The 17,600-nt window shown below is 32.9% G+C and overlaps 1 protein-coding gene across 1 annotated transcript in view; it reads right to left on the bottom strand.

Moving 5' to 3' along the window:
- LOC129218399 (E3 ubiquitin-protein ligase HUWE1-like) overlaps positions 1–17,600 on the bottom strand; it is a 736,974-nt gene that overhangs the window by 441,758 nt on the left and 277,616 nt on the right. Inside the window, exons 27-28 of the mRNA XM_054852650.1 lie at positions 2,748–2,948; positions 601–882 (exon numbers count right to left, since the gene is read on the bottom strand). Of these exons, the coding sequence (XP_054708625.1) occupies positions 601–882; positions 2,748–2,948 (483 nt within the window). The remainder of the gene's footprint in view (positions 1–600; positions 883–2,747; positions 2,949–17,600) is intronic.

Below are 17,600 nucleotides of genomic sequence, written 5' to 3'. Positions count from 1 at the left end.
GTATACCCATTTGTACAAAGTTACCGCCCGTTTAGTCAACCATGAGGACTCTTACAGGGCTTTGGCTGGGGCGTTTTTGAACATCCTCTGGTCTGCCCTCACCTCGCTCGCAGCATCTTTCATTTGTTTCGGCATCTAAAGTCTTTCCAAGGTGGTCTGTGGCACAACAGCAATAATGAGCTCAGAGAACATGTTATCCCATGGCTGACTACACAGGCGGCAATTTTCTATGAATAGGTATACAAAAACCTGTACCACGCTATGACAAATGTTTGGAAAATCACGGGAGCAATGTCAAAAAATAGCGTAAGGATGGTAGATTTTTGTGCAATAAATTTCTTTGCTCTATCTGTACTCGTTCTTTTTTTATGTCAAAACGGAACTTACTTTAAAAATACGCCTCGTATATATATATTTACATATATATATATATTTACATATATATATATATATATATATATATATATATATATATATATATATATATATATAAAGAACCCCCCCCCCCCCCGAAAGTCGGGTCTAGCTACGCCTCTGTACATGGAAAATATATATATATCAATTAATTATGTCTTTCTGAAGAGAAAGAAAAGTTATTACTTTTACTAGCAAACCAAACAATTCAGCTAATGCACGTCCTAGTCGAGAAGCACCAGATAATAATGGTTTAATCAACTTTATTTGAGCGTGGAAAGCTTTAGCTTTTGGTTTTTCACCATTTTGTGGATTTCCATTCACAACATCATCACTTGAAGAACAATGACAAGCTTCATCTACATCCATGAGTGATGAACCATTAGTACTGAGGGTTTCCATTGCAGATGAAACACCATTTGAACCAAACTCACCAGAACTATGATTACTACTTTCATCTTTATCACACTAATAGAAAGACATAAATAAAAAAAATATTTTATAACATCACATAAGTTAATGATTCAATCATATTTCATTTTGACACTGAAGTAAGAAGTGTTATTACATAAATTTAGATTGAATTGAAAGCTTGTTTCATTGTCAAAGTCAGCAATCAAAAATGCAACTGAAGCATTATCAAGCTGTGATGTCTGAATTAGCTTAAGGGGGGAACCAGTTTAGGAGGCAGAAACGTTAGTGTTTTTCATGAATTTTTTCAAAAGGGAATGAATAATCCGAATTTGTTCAAACTTGAAGGATATTTTATTCATATTTCGGAGTACACTTTCTAATTTTTTTAAAGTAATTTCTGCCAGAAATAGAAGAATTGGAAGCTGATGTCCAGGGATGGTCGCCATCAGAGCTTGTTGCTGTTGTGCATTCCTGAAGTCACAATTTTTATCCGTAATCATTACTTTTTTTTAATCGTTAATGACGTATTTCCTCAGAATATGAATCTAATTCTGATTTCAAAAATAAAACATTTCACACTTTTGAGATGTTTGATCACAAAATTCACGTTTTTCTACCATTTTAGTTCACCTTTTATGCATAAAAAAAATATTTTTAATAATTATATCATCCCAGAATGAGGTTCATATAGAGCATAATTGAACAAAGAATATTCACACAAAATTTCAAGATGATTGTGCTAGAATTCACACCAGTTGAAAAAAGTCGTCTCGAGAAAAACGTGATTGAAAAAAGCTGCTGTGAACATTTTCGAATCTTCAGTCTTTTAAGTGCTTATAGCATTGAAACTAAACGGAATTTCAAATTGAAATTTTGGCAACATGTTCTTGAATAGTTCTAACATTTTATGGGATTGAAAAAAAAATGAATTTTTTAACCCGTCTAAACTAGTTTCCCTCCTTAACTAGTCATTTAGAATAATAATTTATCCATAAAGTTTGGGACCATGGTTGTCCCAGACAAATCTCTGAATTTTCCAGTTTTCTGGGTCGCTAAAAAGTGCTGTTTGCAGATTGTTTATGAACCCCAAATTACTACAATAAATAGTAATGTATCTTAAAATATGGTTATGGTTATAAATATCAAAATATTTTTTAATATTAAATGAAAGAATAGTTTAAAATCTTAAAAATTTTGCAACTGGCAATAAAAAAAAAGCCTCAGTACTCAATGTTTTAAAAAGAAAGAAAATTTAGGGTTAGAATCGGTAAAATTTACATGTTTTGGACAAAGGCTCACTTAAGATTTGGCATGACAAAAACAGGCAATAATGCTAAAACAAACTCAGTATGAATAAGTGGGTAGTAACAGACATTTTTTTTTCTTTCATATTAAATGCACTGAATCAAGCTTCTTAAGAATTAGTACACAGAAAATTCTTATTTTATTAACAAAGTTACGATGGCTGCTACTAAAAGTTATTTGAGTTGTACCTTGATGGTCATGAAAGCTTGTAAGCCCGTAAACCCTGTTGGATGGTAATAATGCAAAATTCTTCTGACTAATTTTAGCAATGCAAGAAATATAGTGAGTGAAATCAAGCAAAAAAGAAACTTCATTTCAAATTAGAATACTGTAAGCCATGCAAAAATCTATTAGAAAATTTGATTAGGGACTGTGGGTAGAAATGAAATTTTATTACTTATATATTAAGAATCCATATAAATTAGTATTATTTAGCACTATTAAATGCTTATTATTTTGTCTTTGAGAAGATGACAAAAAATACTAGACGTAATAAAATACTTTTCTAAGACTACTTGCTATGAGCCGGGGACAAGAAATTGCATATTTCTAGGAAATTGTTCTTATGTGCTGCTTAACTATAAAACAAAGTAACCAAAAAAAGTGAATCCTACTTTGAAATCTTTGGGCAAAAGCTTTTCCAGTTGTTGACGACCAAACTGACAATCTTCTGCAAGAGCACTATCATTGCTACACAAAGCTAGCAAAACTGTACTTTCCCAAACTAATGATGTATACAAAGAGCTTAGGCCTTTCAAAACACTAAGGCCAAGTTCAGAACCCCAATGACTGACAGAAATGGTACGAATGTCTGTCTGCAAAAAAAAAGGAGAAATTTTACTTTTCCTACGAACATTAATAGCAGTCAAGTACATGGTGAAATTTCAAGACACTTTTTTTTTATTTATGTTTAATTGAAGTACAATTTCTGAACAAGAATAATCTAGTGACAAGTGTTGACCGTTCAATTAAGTAAGTGATAAATAAGAAGATAGAATTTTCTTTCTCTCTTCAAACCTTATTATTCACAAACCTTTCACTGCTGGATAGAGAGCCAAAAAGATTTTTTTTTTTAACTTTCAATGATGGTAGTGCAAAAGTGAGGCCATTAAAAGAGCTGAGCGAAAATAAAAAGTTTGAAATTGTTTTGACAAATTTTTGGTCAGCCTCTATATTTTAATTTAGGAATTGTGCTATATATAAAATGAAACATTAAAATATTGTTTTATTTCGACAGATTTTTTCGAAAGAGATTTTTTTCGGCAAATTTTCGGCAAAAACTAATTCTGTATGTAATGTACACATGGTTTAAACTTTTAATTATTCATAGTTGAAATCTTAAAGGTCGTATAATAAGTCGTATTTGTTATTAGATTTGCATGACGTGTAGAAATTTTTTTAAACTTCATCATAAAGTACTTCATCAATACATTTTCTTGTTTCCAATTTAGAAATAACAAAAAATAAAACTTTGCTTTGAAATCATTTTTATTACAGAAAATACACGTGTAAAATTTTTCTAACATACAAAAAAAAATAAATAAAACAGGGTCAGTTTGACTCAAAAAATAAATAACTCAACTTAAATAATCAACTTAAAATTTTACTTTAATTCCAGAAATAAAAGTACATTTTCTCTAAAGATGCAAATTAGCAACTTAAATACAGGGGTGCCCCCCCTTAGAGCAAGGGCCCACCCCCTAAAAACCATAAATACTCCCAAGTAGAAAGCCCCCCCCCCCAAAAAAAAAGAGAAAATACCCCAAAAACACCCCCCACCTAGGTGGGCAACCCAGTTCACAAATTAATAAACTCATGCTCGGAAAAGTTTACAACAACACCGCTGCTAATTAGCTATGATAAAACAAACAAAATTATTTGAAACCAAACTTATTTCCAGCTGTTAATTTTGTTGAGAGCTCAGAAATGAGTAGTGGACTGCATTATGAAAATTTTTAAGTATTTTATTAATGCCAAGGGGGCATTGAACTGATAATGATTCTTTACATAGGCCAAGGGGCCGTTACATATATGTGCAGGGCACAGCTGAGGATAACTTCCTCATTCGTTGAACATCCAATTGCTTCTGCTAGCTTACTCTTACTTGCCGTAGGTGGCGCTGCTGTAGGGCGTGACAGGGCACAGCGAACATTCCGCCCGGCGTTGAAATGTTGATTTCAACAAATTAATAAAACAAATAGTAAAAAAGACAATTATATAAAATGCCTAAAGAAATACAGAACATTCACATACAATTCAAAATTACACACAATATAAAATTCTACAGGTAAATCTCTATACATTCTCAATAGGCAAAACTGCAATTTTTGTAATTGGTCTTTTGTATATACCATTTTTAGTCTGAACTGTAACCACTCTTACATGGTTGCCTTTTCCGTAGAATATCTCATTAATTCTGCCTAACAACCATTTACAGGTAGGAAGGTTTTCTTCCTTTACAACTACCATATCTCCAATTTTTACATTTTGTTTACCAATCAACCATTTATTTCTCTGAATTAATGTGCTCAAACAGTTATTTGACCAATTCTTCCAGATATTTTGAACCATTTTAGTTGTTTTCTGCCATAAACTAAGTCTGTTATTATTTAACTCAGTTAAGTTAGGTTCAGCGATAGTATTAAATGGTCTACCTATGAGAAAATGTCCAGGAGTTAGAACATCTAAATCATCAATATTTGATGTTAAAGGAGTTATAGGGCGTGAATTTAAAATTCCCTCTACTTGAATAACAAAAGTTAAAAACTCTTCATAGGTTAATATTGTATTTCCTACAGTTTGTTTGAAATAATACTTAAAAGACTTGACTCCTGCTTCTGCAAGACCATTAAAATTTGGTGCTCTCGGAGGTATAAATTTCCATTTTATATTTTCCTCAGTTAAAAAATTGTACAAAGAATCATTTTGTTTATTGAAAAGATTTCTCATTTTTTTAATTTCTGAATTTGCACCCTCGAAATTCTTTGCGTTGTCACTAAGTATTTTTTCTGGTTTACCTCGTCGGGCAAAAAACCGCTTTAAGCAAGCAATACATGCTTCGGCAGTTAAGTCATTTACGATCTCTAAGTGGATTGCTTTTGTTGCCATGCAAACAAAAATACAAACGTATATCTTGTGATAGTTACCTTTTCGTTGGCCCTTATACTTAATCAGAAATGGGCCACAATAATCAATAGCACAAGAATTAAACGTAAAATTAACATTAATCCTTTCTGAAGGTAATTCTCCCATTATTTGTTGAGAAGGGATAGGTTTTGCCTTAGTACAAATAACACATTGATGAACAATCTGTCTAGCAATGTTCCTGCCATTAAGTGGCCAATACAATTGCCTAACCGAATTTAACAAAGCTTGTGGGCCATTGTGAAAGTTTTAGCATGAAAATAAAGAAAAACAAGTTTGGTTATCTTATGCTCAGACGGCAATATAATGGGATGCCTTTGATTATAGCTTAAATTTGCATTGTTTATCCTACCACTTACTCTAATCAAACCATTTTTATCAAGAAATGGATCAAAATATTTTAACTTACTCCTTGAAGAGAGTGGCAAACCTTTTTTCAAAGCCAAAATTTCTTCAAAAAAGTACGTACTTTGTACAAGTTGAAGAAGAAAAATTTTAGATTTTTTCCATTTCATCCGAACTGATGGGGCCTGTTAGTTTACTATTTGATTTTGTGCAGTTATTGTGAAACCTAAAAAGTAAACTAAGCACACAAATTAATTTCAAGAAACAATTTGTAATACTAAAGAGGTCCTCAAAAAATAAGTTGTCATGTACAGTCAACAGGGAAGTTGTATTTTGTTTCAGTTCTTTCGCAAAATGTTCTTCACTGTAATTAGATTCTGGGTTTGAGTTGAAGGTCCAGTTGTCATCTGCAAGGAGCTCAGGGCCACCCCACCAAAGCTTGTTGGTAGAGAGCGAAATGGCGTCTTGTCCCCGGGACAATGGGTCTGATGGGTTACACTCGGAAATCACGTGTTTCCAGTCAAAATTTTTAGAAAGTTCCTGAATCAATGATACTCGATAGCTGACGAATGTCTTGAGGAGATGTGGTGAAGTGGAGATCCAGGCGAGAGCAATAGTCGAATCTGACCACAATGTCACCTTATCTGTTTTAAGCTTGAGAGCGGTCATCACTCTGTGAACCAGTTGGCATAGCAGGAGGCACGCTGACAGCTCCAATCTGGGAATACTGACCGTCTTTAAAGGTGAAACTCGGCTTTTGCTACAGATAAGTTTGCAGCTATGAGTGTCCGAGTTAGAGGATTTGAGGTATACTGACGCTCCAAAGGCCTTTTCACTGGCATCAGCGAAGCCGTGGATAGAGATGGAGGTCGGATCTTGTACAATGATGCATCTTGGAAAATTAAATGTTTCTATAATTGGAAGAGACCTTAAAAACTTGTCCCATTCCAGTAAAAAGTCAGGTGGAACTTGTTCATTCCAGTCACATTTTAGCAACCAAAGCTGTTGCATTAATATTTTGGCTTGACATATTACCGGACCGATTAGTCCTAGCGGGTCGAATAAGCGAGCAATTTGGCTGAGCACTTCTCGCTTTGTATAAGTAGAGCTTAAGTTCACAGTAACCTTAAAGTTAAAGGTGTCTGAGTTACTATTCCACAGCAGTCCTAGTGTTTCACGGGTGAATCTAAATCATTTTCCTTGAAAGAGAAATCTGGACAGTCTAATGACCTTACATCTGCATTAGAACGCCATTTGTGTAGACACATTTGACCTGCCTGAAGTAGTTCAGATAATTGTCTAGTTAATTCCTTGAAGTCCGTCAGATTGGACGATCCAGAGAGACAATCTTCCATGTAAAAATCGTTGAGGACGATTTCCGAGGCTAATGGGAAGCTTTTTTCCTCATCCCTTGCAAGTTGTTGCAGCGTTCTTGTAGCAAAATATGGGCTGCTTGCACATCCGTATGTGAGTTTTTAAGCGAAAAATTTTGTCCGGTTCCTCCTTAACTTCTCTCCACAAGATTTTTTGGAAATTAGAGTGAGAAGGATCTACTTCGATTTGGCGAAACATTTTATTGATATCAACAGTAAACGCCCAAATATGTTTTCTAAAACGCGTTGTTATAGCAAAGAGATCATCTTGGATCATTCCTCCCTTTAATAACAAATCATTTAGAGACTTCCCGTTAGTGGTTTTGCAACTCCCGTCAAAAACAACTCTTAATTTTGATGATGTGCTGGACGGTGGAGCGCACCATGATGGGGAAAGAAAAAACCCTTTTCAGGATTTTTATCTTCAACTATTTCCTCCATATGGCCTAAATTTTCATATTCTTGAAGAAAATCTACATACAATTCTTTTAATTTTGGGTCGCGATCTAATTTTTTCCACAACTGAGTTAATCTCTTTGAAGCGATTTGCTGAGAATCCCCCAATCCCTCATCTTTTGATATTTGAGGTTTAAAGGGCAAATAAACAACGTATCTACCATCATTCTTCCGATAATGAGTATTTAAAAAATGTTCATTGCAATTATGCAATTATTCACTAACTATTGGTTTGGTTTGATCAACCTGCTCAATTTCCCAAAAGGAGATTAATGCTTTGTCCAAACGCTCAGATTCTAAAAGTAGAAAACATGAATTAGATGATGGTTTATCGGATTTTGATGGCGGAACAGTACTTAATACGATATGACCGAATACAGTTTCAACTAAATATAATTGTGAGTTATCAATTTTAATTTTATTTTTGCCTAAAAGATCAAAAAACAGGGAGGCTCCCAGTATTACATCTACCCTTTTTGGAATATTCCATGCATTGTCCGCTAGTTTCACATTTGACAGAAAATTATAATTGGAAATATTTATATGACATGGAGGGAAGACAGCAATTTTTGGAACAACTAACATATCCAGATGGTAGAATTTAGATTTAGTTTCGTTAGATAACTCAGTTGAGATAAATGATTTTGAATTACAAATGGAATCACTGATTCCTGCAATGGGAACGTGGGTTTTTTGCTTCTTTAATCCTAAAGAATTTGCGGCATTCGTGGTGATTAAATTAACACTTGAACAGCAATCTAAGGAAGCCACAAATGAACTGAATGATCCACTGCTATTTTTCAAATAAATCACAGCTGTGTTCAAAATAACGCAAGGATTTTTCTGATTCTCATGCGCTAGTAAGGCGGTTGAAGTAGAAGGGAAGGAAGGGAGGGGTGGACTTGATATATCGCCTACTTGAGAAGACGTATTGGCGTCTTCATTTTTTTCTTGCTCGATGCAATGAATCAGACTATGAAGAGCCTTATTGCAAATGCAGCATTTGCTCTTCGAAAGGCAAGATTTGGAAGATGGTTATTCAAACAAATTCTGCAAAAGTTATACTTATTTACTAGGCCTATTCTTTTGTTTAAATTCATTTGTTTAAATTTCTCACACCGGTATAAGGGGTGCGTTTCATTGCAATTGAAAATCACACATTGCTTAGTTTTATTATTATTCTTCAGAAGAAGAGAGTGGTTTTCACTATTTGGATGGGTGGCAAGTTTCATATTAACTTGGAACTTCTTTTTCTGCGTTTGAGAAGTAGACGCTTGAATTATTCTCGAACGCTCTTCTAAAAAGCTTAAGAAATCGTTCAGTTTCGGAATGACATCTTTGTTTAGTGTCATTTCGAAACTCTTCCTGACATCTGGATCTAATTTTTGAAACAAGATGTGCAAAATTAATGTGTCTGACAGTTCGTTAGATTTTAATTCAAGTAAATCTAATGCGCGGATTTGACATCTTGTATCATCTATCAATTGCATTAATTGATTGGGAGAGTCTTGAATCTTAGACATAGTTAATATTTTAAGCACATAATGTTCTATTACTGCGCATTTATTTTCATATCTGTCTTCTAAAGATGACCACAGAGAGACATATGTATCTTGAGGCGATTCAAGTCTTTTAGCTTCTCCCTTTAAGCAACCTTTAAAATAACATAATTATTGCGTGGGGTTTAGTTCAGGATTATTCCCGATTATTGACATAAATTGAACTTTAAAGTTCTGGAAATCTTCATACCTTCCCGAAAATGAGGGTAAGGGTAAGTCGGGAATTTTAAATTTGTTCACATTTTTAACAGTTTCTTCATTAGAAGAATTGCAGTTTAATTTCGAGAGGAAAATATTAATTTTTACCTCTGCTTGATCCAGTTTGTCTTGAAGCTCCATTGTGAGGGATAGAGCGTCTTTTAGATCGATTTCATCCGGGAGTCTTGTATAGGACAAGAGCATCTCTTCAAGTGCTGATTTCAGTTCGAGAACAGCTTTCATTTTGCTTTTTAGCAAAATTTCTGTTTCTGTCACATCTTCAATATCCAGGGTAAATAAAGATGCGAACTTGCACAATTTCTCTACCTTGACTTTTAGCGCTCCTCGTTGACGGTTTAATCCAACAAGTGTTGAAGTCATTTTACTGGAGCTCAGGGTCGCACGGACCAATGGATGAAAGCTCAGAAATGAGTAGTGGACTGTATTATGAAAAATTTTAAGTATTTTATTAATGCCAAGGGGGCATTGAATTGATAATGATTCTTTACATAGGCCAAGGGGCCGTTACATATATGTGCAGGGCACAGCTGAAATAGTTCTTCACATAGGCCAAGGGGCCGTTACATATATGTGCAGGGCACAGCTGAGGATAACTTCCTCATTCGTTGAACATCCAATTGCTTCTGCTTGCTTACTCTTACTTGCCATAGGTGGCGCTGCTGTAGGGTGTGACAGGGCACACCGAACAAATTTCTTTCCAAGAAGCAAACAACAAGCATTATATTTATTTGGCAGTAGCAATTTATCGCTTGCAGGAGCATCACAAGAGTGCCGATTTTTTTTTCTTTGCAAAATTAGCAGATTTTGTATAAGCTGATCCCTCTCATTTGACTTTAAGAAAGGTTCCAAAAATTATCGGTTTAATATGCGTTACTTTGCTTTCAGAATTGCTCCTTCAAAAAACAATTTGTGAAAGATCCGATCTTGTTTATCAGAATTTTGTGAAGGGTCCGTTTTGGTTGATCGGGATTTTGTGAAAGGTCCGTTTTGTTCGATAGGGATTTTGTGAAAGGTTCGTTTTGGTTGATCGGATTTTTGTGAAGGGTCCGTTAACGGACCCAAATATCCTCTGGCCAGATCCCTGAAAAGCTTTTCAGTATTTTAAAAATAATTATTATCGAAAACACTTGAATTTTGTATGTAACTAGTAGATCAAAAAGTAAAAGAAGCACCTTTTTTATTTGACAAAACTTCTCTTAAAAAGTACCCTTTCATCTGAAAGCGCACTGCCTCTTTTTTTGTCTGCGGAGAAACGCTAGTACCCTCTGGGCATTTTTTTCTGAAACTGAAATCAATTTTAGGCTATGGCGCAGATAAAAAGGTTAGCTCTCCCCTGAAAATTTCTAAAAGTGAAATTTTACGTTATCTTTAGTGACTTGAAAGGAATGGCGAAGGTTCGAAGACTTAGTCTCGCAAATTTTTGGATGTTTAAATCTGAAAAACACAATTGAGGGCCCTGATGTAAGAACCAAGCATCAGGTAAGTCCACTTGTTCATTTTTTGGTAAGACCAATATCTTTCCCACATTATTTACTAGAAAGCAGAGGTCTGATCTAACATTTGTGTCCCGTCCTTTCACCAATCGGAACTTTTATATTCTCCACACAATAAAATAAATTCGAAAAAAAAGTTTGGACTTAACTGGTTCTTGCATCAAAGTCCTCAATTGTAGACTTAAGACTATCTTTAGTGACTTTAGAACTACTAAAGGACAGGGTCGGATTTAGGGGTCTCCGCAACAAAGGGGCCCCCACAGTAAAATTTTTACAAAATATCCTAACTTTCACCAGTCGAAAATATCAGAAAAATATATATAGATCAAAATAATCGGATATATATATCAAAGTATCGGATATTTTCGAAAATATGATGATCTTTTCTAACCCTGATTAGGGGCCTCCACTCCTTCGCTGCTCCGGGGCCTCCATAATTCCAAATCCGGCCCTGCTAATCTCCCCTCCCCTGGAACTCAGTCCTAAATCCGCCTTAGTTCAAGTGCTCTCTCTTCTTAGTTGAAATTTTGTCCTGCTCTAGATTCAGTTTATCATAAACCAGACTTGCTTTCCTTTATGTGATTCCGAGATGAAAATATACTCGTATAGCGATAATTTACAATAGACAACTGACAGTATTTAGTTGAATCTGTCACAACCAGTGAATACCAGAAATTTTGGAGACCATCAAAAAAAAAAAAAAAAATTTACGGGCCCTCCTCTATCTTGTTTACCACTACATCCCTACATATAATTCACCCCTCATTTAAAAAATCTCAGGCCCCTTTCAGGCTCAAATTGGGCCACAGGTGTCCCTTCTCCTCCCCCCCCCCCCCCCCCGTGCAAGCCCCTTCTCATGTTTCATCACCCCAAAGCATGGCAAACGCATTTATAGCAGGGCCAGGGCCGCTTTGGCTAATAGTGCAAGGCAGGGGAGGTTTTTTGTCCACTTTTTTGTACAAAGTACGGAACGCAGGAAGAAACTGGACAAAACTGGATGAAATGGACAAAATGAACGAAATGAAAAATAAACTGATTGTACATACATAAATTTATTGTTGCGGTGTGATAAAATTAGTAAGTTATTCTAATATATTTTCTATTATGAATGTATCATTTAACTAAAATAAAATCATTAGCTTTAGAATTTCATAAATCTAAAAAAAAAAATTTAATTACACATTGGTGCAGCTAATTTTTGATCATAATTTACTCAAAAGTAATAAAATTTAACAATGTGAATAAGCTATTGGGCATGATTAGACTATTATATATAATAGTAGTAAATAAACTAAATGGGAAAGTCAAATGAAATGCTTAGAGACATACATATAAAGCAAAGATTTATAGAATAAAATAATTTATAACTTATATTTTTCGAGATTTTATTGACTTCACCCCATAATAAAATATTTATTTACTCAGCATATATTATAGATATGTTAATGTCATACAAATTAAGAAAAAATACTACTTTAGTATGGTTGTGGGTACTCCGAACAGTGTAACAAAAGAGGCTATAATAGGCAAGAGGGTAGAGAGCTTTAAAAGGGCAACATTTCTTTCATTAATTATCAAGTAGTTTTTCTTTTTCTTTTTAAATATGATTTTAATTGTTTTGAAACTAACCTTTAAAAACTTTGTTTCTACTTTTTAATTTTATAAATGCACTTATGATGGGCAATAAACCTCCATATCAGATAAATATCTTAAAATTTACAGCTGAAGTGCTCGTTTTATAAATGCTATTACATGCATTATAATTTATTTTAACACTCATTTGATTTATTAAATACTTACATAAACTTCAACTGATCTTACTTTTTCATTTTCACTTTAAAATATCTTACAATCAATTGTTTATATACATATTTATGTATGCTATTTTTATATTAAAATATTACTTGAATAGGAAAAATCTAAATAATTATTTACTATTTTCAAATTTCAAATTTTAACTTTCAGTTTACTGATGAAGTGGACAAAATGACATATTGTCCGGGATGGTTTTTTCTGGGGTGGACAAAATGGGACAACCCTGGGTGTAGGCCCCCTATACTTTTGTTAATAGAGGTATAAGTAGGGTAGACAGGGATAAGAGTAGTCAGAGAACAAAAAGGAGGAAATCCAAAAAAAATTCGTAAAAGGGATGATATCCAAAAAAAATTTCGTGAAAGGGATGGTATCCAAAACCGCAACAAAATAGAACCTGAAAGCCATGAATATCAAGAATTCAAAAAATGGCTAATTTACCAGTTTTAAAGGTAATACGTATTTAATTAAGTATGAATAATAATTTTGTACAATTTGCTGCATTGTACCATTTATTTGCAAGGGTGTTTATTCCTAAATAAATATAAATTTTGAAAAAGAAGTATTAATTTCTATCATTAGTTCTCATGATATCTGACTCATCACTAACTTCCAGTTGGCTTTTGAAAGTTGAAGGAATTTTTCCAAGAAAAGAAACTGAGCTGGAAGTAAATATAAATTTTATGAATCACAAAATATTATACGCTTTAAGGGAGCTTGTTAAAAGTGAGTTGTGCTCCTGTAGACTGAACATTACAGGGAGTTGAGGCTCTCCTTGGACAACGATGCACTTTGGGCCATTCTCAATAATTTTACAACCACATAGTAGGATTTTACTTCAGAAGCAAATTTTCTTGCTCTTTTTTACAGTGCTCAGTTTTATGAGTTGGAAACTTTATGTTTTTAAATGGTTTTCATGCAGAATGAAGTAAGAAATTGAATTCCTCTCCAAGGTAAACTCTTTTAGTTCATAATCATTTGAAGAAAAAACAGGATGGAATTTTTTGGAGTAAGAACCCAGGATATGTTAGTCCACTTTTAGAAAACTGACAAAAACTAAAACCTTTAGAATTATTAGAAAATCAAAATTTTAATGATAGCAACAATGAAATTGACAAAGTCTCAAGTTGAGCTGATTCTTGAGAAAAGGTAGATAGTTCTGGTATAAATGGCGCAAAAGTAGAAGTAGTCTGTTTAATATTTTTATTTGTCATATTAATCTTTAAATTTTATGCTTTTTCATGCTAAATACAAAATAACATAAGTGATGTAGTTACAAAATATTGGATAATATTCATCATGAAAATTATAATGGAAGTAGTTTTTGTATTGCGACCAATGTATTCAGGACCAGGGGCATGTTGGTCCACTGCACAGACTTCTGTTAAAATATTAATATATAAAAGTTAAATTGAACACTTAAAAAAAAAAAAAAAATATGGGATGAGAAATATTTAATAAAAATCATAATAGAAAATCAAACTGCACATTTGATATTTTGATGAGATAAAAAATGAAGAGTAGAAAAGAGGATTGAAGCTCCCTAAGTCCCCAAATATCGTTAACATATAATCAAAATGAAAGATGCTAGTGAAAACAATATTTAATTTTAAGTTTCCTCTTTTACTCTGCATACAAATATGCATGCAATGTAGCAAAGGGACTCATTTGCCAATATTTTCTTAACACCCACCTCAGGGGTGAAAGTAGAAAAAATTCGTAAGATGGAAGTACTTAAGATAAAAAGCAGGTGTGTCAAAAATTTAATTTAAAAAGTGAATAAAAGGATTGCATACTTAAAAATTAAACACTAGATTTCTACAAAAAGTGCTCCAAAAAAGAAAACACAAATACACAGAACTATGATGATTGTTTAGGAAATAAAATTATAACTAATTGTCCCACTTTAGTCAAGAATAATTTATTTTTTTATCATTGATAATGAATGGTAGTTCTTTAATTTACCGTACAAATCAAATAAAAGAGCTCATTTGTCTGAATTTTCTTCCTATTTAACTCATTCAGATTATTTATTGCTTTTTAACTCTTATCTTGTTCCGTCTCAGGGTTCCCACTCCTTTTTCAAAATAAAAACTAAGGACTTTCTAAGCACTTTCTAAGGACTTTTTCAAAAAAATTAAGGACCTAAACAATGCTAATTAAAATCAATCAACGCAAAATGCTATAGCAGTGTGGATGGCAAGACTGTAATTTAAAGCAATTTTAAAGCACAAAATTCTTTTAACAGGGAAAATATCTTTCCCCTCAATTTTATGTTAAATGTTTTTTTTAATTGCATACATATAACGAATATATAAACCCCCTTCCCAGTTTGAAAATTCCCCCCCCCCCCCCCCCAAAAAATAACACTTTAACTACTCATCATTAGATTACAGAACCAGACCCAAAAATATTTATTACTTTTTAACTAAACCAAACAGGTTTTCAGAACTAATAAAATTTGTGATCTGAACTTTTTTTTCCTTTGTCAATTCCTAACTGGCAGCAATTTTATGTTGAACACTGAATGTTTTTATATTAGAGTACAATATGCAGCAGATTTTTTTAGGCAACAACTTGCAGAAAAAAAGCACATTATACAGCCCATACATTAATGATATGCAAGAACAAAACAGGTCAATTCATAATCTTGCATAAAAAAATGCTAACATGGATTTCACTAAATGACAAAGAGTACCAAAATGATTAAATAAAAAGCAATTAATTAGCTCTTAGTATGTACAAAACATTCAATAACTTTTGCATTTATGATAAACATTTTAATATTTACTTTAAAAAAAAAGTGTTGAATCAAAATAATTTATTTCATGCTATTGACTTTTCTTTTCTTTAACTCCTATTTACTTACTTTTTGGTACTTCATATGTTACGGTACTTATTTTTAAAAATTCATATTGGAGATCTTTAACATTGCGTCTATGGGGAAATATTCGGTTCCAGGAGATTTTATTCATATAAGCGAATATTCGTTCATCCGATACCCGATTAAGTGGGGCTGACAGTATATAATGGAAGTATTGCGTGATGCACAGTTAGAGTTGCGTCACAATGGTCTTTTTTATTGCATAGTATCATTAGTTAAAGACTTGTTTTTTTCAACCTACAGAATGAGATTAGGACCCCAAATCAGCTTCAAAAAAATCATAACAGCATTTAATTATAATTATTATTTTACTTCTCTGTTTTCTCTCAAGACAAACAGTTAAGATAAAATAAACCAAGTTAAAGCTCTGAAATATGTTTTATATTTTGAAATATAAATATACAAAATTAGTCATTACTGCTTAAATCGATTGAACACCAGAATAGTATGGCATCCAATATATATATTTCATTTTACTGAAAAAAATAAAAAATTACATGCTTTAAACATGAGGCAGGAACTTGTCTGATGATTTGGGTACCCCCCCCCCCCCCCCCGCGTCTAATGAGGTTTTATGAAGTGGGTGCTTATCGGTCGCGTCGTGTGTTTACTCCGAGTGTACAAAGGCCCTAAAGGGATCCCCAGCATAATCCGCGATAATAGTTTCATTGAACTTGAGACAAAACAATCTGTTATACTTCCTGGGTATAGAATGAGAAAACAGAGATAAAGTGGCGAACTACCAAACAGCCATTGCCATCCGTTATAGTCAACACATCTCAACTGCTAATCCAAATCCAAACCTAGTATTTCCCCTTTACGATCCAAAAGCACGGTGTTGACTGGATTGCTACAGGGTGGCGACAGGAACTGTGAAAAAAAGTTCCCTGACTTTTCCCTGATTTCCCTGATTAAGTTCAGCAAATTTCCCTGATTTACGTTACCAATGATAATGGTTTTCTTTCTTTGCTTTACTTGAAATCCATTGTATGTTTGTATAAAGTGCAGTATTTTAAACGTTTTAAGTTATGTAAAGTTGTTGAACTAAAGATATATTTTAAAAAGATGCTACTTTTTTTAATAAAATGGTTAAAAAAAAACACAAGAAAATTTTTGGGGGAGGGGGGGGAATGACCTACAAAACAGTATATTAAATTTTTATACAATGGAAAGGTTATAGAAAATTAAAAAAAAAAAAAAAAAAAAAAAACTTACTTCCAGAAACCACTTAGCATAAGAATTTAAGAAACTATCAAAATTACTTTTAAAAACATGTGTATTTATGATAGTTCAAAATAATTTCAATTACTTTTTAGTTCTAAGTTTTCAAACAGTATAATAATTGTTGCAAGAATAACAAGTAATAGTGAAAGAATAGAAGTAATGTAGTTATTCTTATATAATTAATTGACATATTTATGCAAAACAGATGAAACCATTTGACAACCATTCATAGGGAGCTTTTGTCGAATCAAGAACATGTTTTAATGAATGAATACAGCATTTTAACAATTAAAAAATAAAGATATTTTCTTAAGTACACAAGTTAACTCTTTCAAATGATTTCAGTATGTAACGAGGAAAAACCTTGGATTGCTTTTGTAACAAACAACTTTGGAATGCAAGGGGAAAAAAAGAGGAAAAAAAGCAATTAATTTCAAAATATATAAAAGAAGAAAACAACTTGGTTATAAAATTAAAGAATCACTAAAGTCTGAAGAAAAGAAAACCTTTATAATCTGCGGTGACAACAAATAATATATAATGGCAAAAAACAAAGTTTTTTAATTAAAGTTCAATTTTAGCAATTAAATTAAAAACACGAAGAAGTAATAACTTTTAAGCTTTTATAGTATTAATTCAAAAACCAAAGATTTTTTCTTGAAATCGTTATTATAGTAAGCTAATTACTTCGAGACAATGGAATAAAGGCAAAGGAGCTAAGGCATAATTGAAGGCTTCCTCTTTGCCTGTATGGTTGTTTATTTTACGCAGCATTGAAAGCGTAAAAGGAAATTTTAAGCTAGGTAAAATAAACAACCTAACAGACACAAAAGCAATCTTAGGAAGTTCATTCTGTGGTTAATAAGTAAGATTCAATACTTTGACGTTGAGGAAAAAAGATGCACAAATATGCGGCGGTGTATAATCGCACCTCATTAATTTTACTTTTTTTTTTTTT

This window comes from Uloborus diversus, chromosome 3 (assembly GCF_026930045.1).
Source record: "Uloborus diversus isolate 005 chromosome 3, Udiv.v.3.1, whole genome shotgun sequence".
Classification (NCBI taxonomy): Eukaryota; Metazoa; Arthropoda; class Arachnida; order Araneae; family Uloboridae; genus Uloborus; species Uloborus diversus.
The sequence above is the reverse complement of the archived record's forward strand: the minus strand, read 5'-3'. Positions and strand labels throughout refer to the sequence as shown.